Here is a 9311-nt window from a genome sequence, read left to right on the forward strand (position 1 = left end):
TTTTTCGATGAGAACAGCTGAAAGAGCCGCTATGAGAGCACGAGAGGGAAGGAAAAGAACAGTAAAGTTGCGGGTTGGAATGTGGAAACGATGAGCTGAACCTTGTTATCAAGCTCTGTAGCCTGAGGGCGACAGCAGAGTCAGGTATGTGGGTTCATCACTAACATAGCAATTCTGATGACAGATGCTCGAAGTAGTAACATTGGGGGGTGAAAAACAACAACAAGGACAGCACTATTTCCATGACATACATGTGATGATCACTGCTGTCGTCCTGTAGTTTACATGCTTTGACTCAATGTGTGCCCTCAAAGTACTTTGGGGTTATATGGGTGTTAACATGAATGCCAACATGTTTTGATGGTTTAATACTTTGAATTGAATCAGGTTTTAAAAAAATATGTACAGTCTTAGAGGCAGTGAGAAAGAAGCTTTGTGGCAGATCAGTTTTAAAAAAATAATAATTCAAGTGTACAGTAGAGAACTGTAGAGAGTTCTCCCTCAGGGTATCTGTATTGTTACATGATGCATGTCTGCAAAATGAGAAATGATCAAAACAACAAAGTAATGCGATGAGACAACTTCAAAAGCCTGCTAGGAACAGCATGATCTTTGACCCTCACATCTCAGCCAAACTAATTATGCGGAAGAAAAAAGACCCGCTGAACAACAAAACAAACATGCAGAACAGTGCAACTCTAGCTTATCTATTTATTGTTTTACCCGAGACTCTCTAGTGGGGAACCGGACTGAGACTGCTGCTTTAAAGTCAAAGAAAACCGTATGTATACATTTTATTTTACCGTCACTGTGGTATCCAGTGCCTTGAGTGCATTTAAGCTGTAAACTGTGTGAACACTTGATATCAGACAGGGCCTCTAGATGGCAGTCTTTGAGAGCGTATCTAGTCGTTGAAGGCACTAACAAATGGCACTTTTTGAGTATACTTCTATTCACTTCCATGATCTGTATTATATTGCTGATTGTACCCATGGTCATGCAGCGGTTTAGGCTGTTAAAGGGCTGCAGGTCACACCCAAACAAACCTCATGCTATTGAAATGAAAGCGTTTAAGCTTCTGTTTGGACACTCCCAGTTTGAGTCAATATACAGTACAGTTCTCATGCCCCGTAGGCTTCGTTTCAAAGCAAATAGAGGGACGAAAATCCAGCTTGGAAGCTGAATCTTTAATGCAGATAGATTACGATCGGACTCACCGAGTCAATGCACTCGGAGCTTTGTGTTGATCAGCCCGGCTTTGTTGAGAATCAGAAAAATTAAAATGCACTTGTCATTTTTTTCATGCTCTGAAGAGACACAGCCAGTGCACCGTTTTGGTGGTGATGATAAATAAAGATTGTACTCATAGCATGATAACTACAGCATCAGTTCAACAGTGTGTTACAAAAATACAGAAATACCAAAAAGAAAATACTCGCACATTTTGAAAAGGCTTCACAAGTTTAAACCTGTTTTTCTCTCCGGCTGTAGCTGGGGCCTTACTGTTGTTTTAGTGTGATCAGCTGATTGTTGTCTTATGAAAAGAGAGACTGTGTTGTGGCACCTCCACCCATCCACCTCCCTTTCCTCTTAGGATCCGGGAGGGATTTTGACAGACGCTTTCACCATGAAAAACAGGTAGATTCACCGCTGTTTAAAAAAGCATCAGTTTCAATCCACCATTGCTGAGCTTAAGTTTATCTACACCGGAAAATACTGTTTCCTGTTTAAGAAGTAATCTTAATCCCACTCTGTTCTTGAAAGATTTTTTCAGACTCGCTAAAAGGAAATCGCAATGCACAAAAGAATGCATTTGATTTAAAAAAATAAATAAAAACCCATCTCTGCATGCACAGGGGCACGATTCCCGACACTCAGCGATGCTCATCACAAAAGCGCTCAAACACATTTACAGTACGTACAAACGCAGAGGGAACAATTTGATACAAAACATGAAAGAAGACTTATGCGGAGGTATAGTAAACATAGAGGAGAGATTGAAAAGAAAAATATGAAAGGAATGTGTGGGAACTACTCATTTCAAAGCTGTGACGAACAAAAGTTTCTGCTTAGTGTCCCCTCATCTGTTTACAGGGGCCGTCTTTCATTCCTCTGACTCAACAATGCTTCAGGCATTGAGCCTAAACAGGCCTCGTTTATGCCTCTATATTATGTATGGCTTTTATGCAAATCCAACGGTGACAGTGAGCAAAAACCTTTGATCTGGGCTGCTTTGTGTCTGGAGCAGTTAATGCAGCAAAAGCATCATGAACCTAACGGGGAAAAAACACGATCAGGAAGGCAGCGTTGACATTCTGAATAGAATCAGTGGAGAACCTAATATCTTTGCCTGTGATGTAAATTAGGAGCGGCATGCTGCCTCCTGCGGATGCTGCCTCCTGCCTTAGAACCCCACATTCTCCTGAGGTTAATGACTGTTTCTACACTAAATTGGCTGTGCCATTGCTGCAAAAACAAGTTGTTAGATGATGAGATAACGCGTCGAGATTGTCATTTCTCGCCAACTAAAGAATTGTAAAGCTTTTAGTAAGCGGAATGAGTTGCTGAGCAGTCAAAATAATGGGGTCTTCACCTGAGTCCATTCATGTCTCTTTCACCACGTCATCAAAGCCCCTGCCAGGATCATAATTGCACAAAAAGCAAATGTATCTATTCATTTTCTCCTTGAGTATACTGTTTCAGAAAAAAGAACCAGTGAATGTGTTTTGAACAATAACCGCATAACTGAAGACGTTTTAGTGTTCCCTCTGGTTCCGCCAGGAAGGCCAAGCAGACAATTAAAGCCCTCTTTATCTCAAAAACCTGGGTACAAATACTGTTCTACTGAGTGTCTTGAAAACAGATTTTAAAGGCAAGTTTTATTTGGCCAAGAATTTAATATTTGTTTTCATTAGGATATATTATTATAAAAAATGAATAACAGTCAGTCTCTGTTGTCCCTACTGCCGTGCTATTGAGTTAAAGAAAAAAAGAGAAATCCAGAGCATAAATATTTCATAATCATGTGCTCTAAAATAAAATGTAACTTATTCCATTACAAAAACTTTGAATGTGATGCATGTTAAACCGACATCTTCAAAATGTGGTTAGTCTCACATGTTCACATGTAATAATGTTTGGTGTACTATTAACACAGTATAAGCATATGCTTTGATGTTGGGCAACATGAGACAGGGTGTGTCCCCACGCTGCTCTCTTATCGCTCCTATGGAAATAAACTGTACCCTTTATCTCACTTCAAATCTAAATTTCCCCTTGAAAAAGTTGTATTCAAATATTTCATTAATATCACTTTTGCATTTCTGAGCTCAACACACAAAACACATAGACAAACGGCTTCAGCAAAAAGGTTTATTTTATTCCTCAGACTCGTGTCAAGGTAAATACAGACAAGCTCTCAGTGTGTTTTATGAAGCTATCTGCCCTCGTCCTCCGGTGAGTCATCCTTTGATTCTCGTTTCTAAAGATGCCATTTTAAAATCTGATGCTATAAAAACAGACAGAGGCTTTGGCTATAAAATGGGGTTATTGCCTCCTGGATTTATAAACAAACTAAACTCTGATCTTAAGCAGATTTACTGAGGGGTAATACCCAGGTATACAGACACATGTCAGCAGGAATACGTCTGTTAAATCATGCGTGCTGTCTGCTTCAGGTGGACGAATAAATTCTGCTGCTGGGACTAATGACAGGAATACTGGTTAGGGGTCTCTAGTAAGACTGCTGGCCCACGGGTGTGAAAAGCTTATCCCACACCTCCACCTTCATGATGGAATTTTCCAGGGGGCACATTGTGGCCTTGATATCTAAGTATTGGCCCACATAATTGATTCCTGATCCGACGGCCTCCTCCCTGACAAACCCAAGCTCTTGCTGTTTCTTCTCGTAGTACATTTCTTTGTACAATGCCTTATCGCAGGCGCGGCCCTTCTTATAGATGCCCACTGCAAACCAGTTCTTGTACAGGTTGTAGTCCCATGGGACTGAGAACATGATGGCCAGACTCTCAATGTAGTCTTTCTGTGACCTCTCGTAAAGGTCGTAGGTCAGCACACCAATGCTGCCGGTTGCTTTGCCGCCGGACTTGGAGAAAGTGCAGACCTCCGTCTTTAGAGGGCGCACTGTGGGTTGAGGTGGGTTGTACGTCTCCCCATTCTCAAGGTACACCCTAACCATAAACAAACACACACACACACATATGTTACACGTATTCTTTTGTCTCTGTATAATACGTTTCAAGCCTTACAATAAATGACAAAACAGTCGGGGCTTACTTGGGGTTGATGAGGCAGTAGTTGTTGGTGACATTCCCGATTTCAATGGTAACACTTCTCTTGCTGCACACATCGGCTGCTACTGCTTCAGCTGACTCCGTCATGTTGGAATGGGTGTTGAGATCGGCTAGTAAAACAAAAGGCAATTTAGGTGTTAACCATCTGAACCGAACGACATCACAGCTGTGACTATAGCGCTTCCCTCCAACTCTGAACACAGTGGGAATCGTGAGAATCACACCTACTCCAACATTAAAAAACATCTTCCTGACCTCTGCTCAGCTGACATGCTGTATTGGCATTACATTGACCTTCAAACGGTGCACATGAACTGGCAACTGGGTATGAATGACGCATTTCAAGAGGCTAATGAGATTTCAAAACAGTTGTGAACAATTAGAGAATAACTGCAGACTCCCTTTGTCTCATTAGAGTGCACTTCTTCAATTACAGCACTAAGTAGCATGCAATAATGAAGCTGGAGTGAGAACACCAGAGAAAATGATCACCCTTTTTATCAACAGATATAAGATACAAATCAAACAAATACCCCATCAGGCTTCTGTATGCTTCTTCAAATGAGCCACAATAAAGCTAATGAGCCATTCTCTCTACTGCCTCTTATCAAGCTCTTTAATTTAAGTCTTTTCCCCAAATTGTCTTGGTGACTTACCTGCTGAGAACCTCTGTTGATGCTCCAAAGTCCCAAAGTGGGAAAAGTTACCTGGAAGGGAGTTGCCGGTAGTTTTTTTTTCTTTTTTTTTTTCTCTGATAAAACCAGGATGTATGCCATCACCCAGGAAACCCTCCCACTTGTAAGCAAACACCATGACAGCACACACCCTCTTTCAACACACATTTATCAGCCACACAAAAAAGAGGACTGAGAACCAAGATTTCTGTATTTTTCCCTGTGGAATAACACCGCCACGCCCTCATTTGTGGCAGAGTTCCAGCACACTCATTTTCTCCGTTAGTATTGTGGCTTCGTGGACTGAGGTGGGTAATCTCGTTCCTGTGGAATTTTGCAAAGGAGACGAAAACAACCTGCACAAGTTGATACGGACTTCGCTGGAGATACTTTACTCTTATTCTGTCTTTCTCTTGCATTCCAATACAACACAATAACTACACACTGATGGAGAGTGTCACACAGCCAGTGAAGAACAATACTGTCATCACGCCGATTAAAAAAACATCTCTGCAGATATTCCATCTGTTGCTACTCATTAGAATTGGATGGGTCCAGCTAAGAGATTAAGAAATCATTACTGTTCGTCAGTAATAATGAAAGACATATCCCACACAACACAAACATCGAGTCTGAATGTTTTATTACCATGATCAAAGAAAAAGGGAGTGTACAATGCACATACGCCCAAGAAATTAGCTAATGGAGAATCAATGAGCTGGCTGTCAGATATTGATATCTTTCAGAGGACACAAAGTACAGATGACAGAAAAATCAGCCTTCCTCTCCTCTGGATGTTTCTCTAGATGTCAACATGCAGCAGCAGTCAAATCAAATGAAGTTCTATTTATTCTGTTGGGTACAAAAGCAACAAAATACAAACTAACGACCCATTTTATCATAGAGCTCCAGTTTAACAATGGCTTTGCCAATAGAAGACATTGTAGCCCTCATATCAAGATATTTAGTTTGGTGTATCAGCCCACAGCCGTGAGTCTCGGAGCGGGTGAAGCCGGTGAGGTCTTTCCCATCATACAGCTGCTTGTACAGATGTTTGTCGCAGGCACGGGAATGCTCGACCACGCCCACGGCCAGCCGGTTCTTGTACAAGTTGTGGTCAAAGGGCACGGAGAACATGATGGCAATGCGCTCGGAGCAAACACGGCTCTGCATATGGAACAGGTCGTAGGTCAGCAGGCCCACAGAGCCCGTGGCAGTGTTGTCGTCCTTGGTGAAGGAGCACACTTCAGTCCTGGTGGGACGAACCGTCGGCTGGGGCGGGTGGTGACTGAAACCACTTTCCATGTAGACCCTATACAAGAGAGCAAGAGACACATCCTTACCATCAATACCGGTCAGTTGGTAACTTTCATGTCACATTTCCCAGACTTTTGATGGAAAAAAACAAGAGTTTTGCGAGTTTTTTGGATATTGTCAGAGTACTTTTCAAGTGCTGGGCTTTCCAGGGTACCTGGACTGCCTTATGCTGATGGATGGAGTGTGACTGTGCAAGGACTGCTGTGGACTTCTAAGCAACAGTGAGTGTACCTGCATGCGATGTGCAATGAGGCAGTGTGTGTCACTGCATGATGGATAGGTGGATGTTCTCAGCGAAGTGATGTCACACATGAAAACCACCCATCCAAGATATGGTCCGTCCTGCCACAGCTAGATAAATGTATGGGAGAAAATCCCAAAGACGTGGGTCATTTCTATCTACTTTACGGTTTTCTTTTGTCGATTTCCCCTTTTTTTGCAGAGGTGGAAGAAACTGACAGACTTCCATGTTAAGGAATAGGTGGCAACCAAATCAAATAATTTATGTTAAATAGGTGGTACGTCGGCATTTTGCTTGCAATATCACTGAGCTTTACTTAACATTTAGACAGTATAATCACATTGAAATAACAGACTTATGCTAGAAAGTTGTGCTTTATCTATGACTATTAGAGAGAACAAAAGTTGTGGATAGTACATTTTTTCTGAACTGCTTACTATTTAGTATCAAGATGCTGATTTAGAGCTGTAATCAGGCATTGCAACCTCACTTGCACTTCAAAGCATTGCACTGAGCCTTTTGAAAATGACTTCTCACTGGAACAAATACAACTTGTTGAGTACACACACAAGCCACGATAATATGGAGAAGTCTTGTTGATGCACTGAACATTTCAGATGCATAAAGAAGCAAAAAAAGCACATTTCTTTATTATTTATTATAATTGCAATCATCACATTATTTTTGGTCACTCATACATTTCTACTTCTGTTTCAGTAAACATTTTTGTGTCTTCGTCCAGTCTGCTGATTTACAGTTACATGTATTAAAATTGGTAAATACCGTTATGGACTTACTTGGGGTTGATGAGGCAGTGGCCACTGCTGACATTGCATATTTCTATGGTGCAGTTTCTGTTGGTGGTGAGAGTGGCTGACGCAGCTTCTGCTGTTTCTGGCATCTTGGCTGAAAGAATGAGCAGAACTTAAAGCTTAGAACAGTGTATCCGCGAACAGGTCACCTTCCACCAGGTACTGTGCTGTGCAGGAAATGGATACTTTTCTTTTATATAAAAGACAAAAAGAAAAGACGGAGTATTTAGGTCATAAATCATATTCGGTCGAAAGAATAATACAAATCTTTTATTGTTGCTATGGTATACCTGTTATAGCCAAACCGAGCTGATTTTCTTCCCCTCAATTACAAAACTCCCGAGACTATCGGTACACGTTCTACAGTATGTGTGTATAAAATGTGAATATAGCTCATATGAAACGGTTCTTATCTGAGAGAATAGGATAACCAAGACAGAGATTACAGTTCAATCATAATCTTGCTATAATTTGAAGTAATTATATTCACCTTTTGGAGTTAAACACGCAACTTGTGATAGAGAGCAGCGTCAGGTTTCCCTTTTCTCAGATCCTGCAGAGAGGTGGGTAGAGTCTCCCCTTGTGTGATTACACCTCCACAGTACTTGTTCCAACACAAACACGGGCGTGTCCACCGTGCAGTGAGCACACACACCATCCCTCATGGAAAATGATATCTCACAAAGAAGGGCCAGGTAATATCCCATATATGCACAATATAGTAAACTTCATCAATAATGCAAATTAGGCACATCATCAAACTAACTCATGTATTAATTAGACAACATCTCCGTGTCAGCATATCCGCCTTCACGGTTAGACATGGGTGGTGTTGAAATCACCTCTGTATGTTGAAGGATTAAGGATTTAGCACGGTTTCAAGAAAATGTATTTTGTTTCCCTGAAGTGTAACTTAATGCAGCACATTGTTGTATCAGACTGTCTACTCCGTCACAGCTGTTGTTCTTCAGTTGGATGGGTATCAATCTATCATTTTGCAATGAACCCGCTCACTTCTTTGCTCTTACGGGAACCTTTTCAGTACATGCGTTTCATAAAGATCCTTACGGGCCGTTTCATGTTCTGACTCGCTTAGTGTGTAACTTCAATCCTCCGTGCATTGCTCAAGATTACCTGTTGTTGTTGCAGGTGACGGCAAGCGACAGATTCCTGTGGGAACCTCCCTAAATATGCCACACATTTCAACACACTGTATGACTCTGGAGAAGAAGAGGAGGCACTCCCTTTTTTCCATGTAGGAGCAACTTCCAAACACAATGTATTGTGTAACACAGCATGGCACACTGCAGTGTTGTATTTGTTCACAGGATTATAGGGCCTGAGGGTCTTCCCAATTAAGATTGTTTTGGAAACTTGGGAGTGTTTTGAGATGTGTTCATTATTTCACCGACCGATTCAAGTAAAATAGTATGGCAGCTGTTCTATATCATACATCAGGCGCCTTGAACTTGATTTAAAATCCTTCAACTCCAATGCTTGAAGTCACCAGATGGCACCAAACATGCATTTGCAAAAAAAACACATTTGCACTACACAGACTGTGCCAGTTAATGTTTGCTTTCTGATGGTTAGCCAGTGACCGCAGCAGAAAATCTCTGTCAAGCATTACATATTCAGCATGCCCTTTATTATGTCCTGTGAAAAGGGCAGAGCTGCGTTGAAATAGTCGTAGTTGCAATACTAGTTATCCAGAGCTATAGAAATGGAAAAGAGTCGATATAAACAGACTCATAATAGTTGGTCAAGAATTGTTTTTTACACTTTTGCTCAGTCGCCCCTTCCCCACGCCATTGCTTCCGGCTCCCGCTTTCCCACTAGAGAACCACATTTTGCCATGATGACTCACACACAGACTCACAAGGCGAAAACAATACCAGCGTCGCTGTCGCAGCTGGTAATTATGGTGGCTGCGGTATCAGTACCTCAACCGCAT

At 41.6% G+C, this 9311-nt stretch overlaps 2 protein-coding genes across 2 annotated transcripts; both read right to left on the bottom strand.

The window, feature by feature from the left end:
* Positions 1-3358: 3358 nt before the first annotated feature.
* On the bottom strand, positions 3359-5096 carry LOC306709375 (DELTA-stichotoxin-Hcr4a-like). Its single transcript, XM_079177477.1, has 3 exons — positions 4970-5096; positions 4297-4423; positions 3359-4190 (listed from the first exon to the last, which is right to left on the bottom strand). Exons 2-3 carry the CDS (start codon positions 4398-4400, stop codon positions 3734-3736), a joined length of 561 nt encoding a protein of 186 aa, XP_079033603.1. The 5' UTR covers positions 4401-4423; positions 4970-5096; the 3' UTR covers positions 3359-3733.
* A 517-nt stretch (positions 5097-5613) lies between these two features.
* On the bottom strand, positions 5614-7987 carry LOC306709548 (uncharacterized protein). Its single transcript, XM_079177729.1, has 3 exons — positions 7848-7987; positions 7343-7451; positions 5614-6299 (listed from the first exon to the last, which is right to left on the bottom strand). The coding sequence occupies exons 2-3, from the start codon at positions 7444-7446 to the stop codon at positions 5870-5872; spliced, it is 534 nt and encodes a 177-aa protein (XP_079033855.1). The 5' UTR covers positions 7447-7451; positions 7848-7987; the 3' UTR covers positions 5614-5869.
* Between the last annotated feature and the right edge of the window lie 1324 nt (positions 7988-9311).

Source organism: Pholis gunnellus (genome assembly GCF_910591455.1).
Source record: "Pholis gunnellus genome assembly, chromosome: 17".
In the NCBI taxonomy this organism is placed as follows: Eukaryota; Metazoa; Chordata; class Actinopteri; order Perciformes; family Pholidae; genus Pholis; species Pholis gunnellus.

Coding starts and splice junctions, on each gene's coding strand:
- LOC306709375 (XM_079177477.1), bottom strand. CDS start 4,400: ATGACGGAGTCAGCTGAAGCAGTAGCAGCCGATGTGTGCAGCAAGAGA. Junction 4,191..4,296: donor TACTGCCTCATCAACCCCAA/GTAAGCCCCGAC, acceptor GTTTATGGTTAG/GGTGTACCTTGAGAATGGGG.
- LOC306709548 (XM_079177729.1), bottom strand. CDS start 7,446: ATGCCAGAAACAGCAGAAGCTGCGTCAGCCACTCTCACCACCAACAGA. Junction 6,300..7,342: donor CACTGCCTCATCAACCCCAA/GTAAGTCCATAA, acceptor TCTCTTGTATAG/GGTCTACATGGAAAGTGGTT.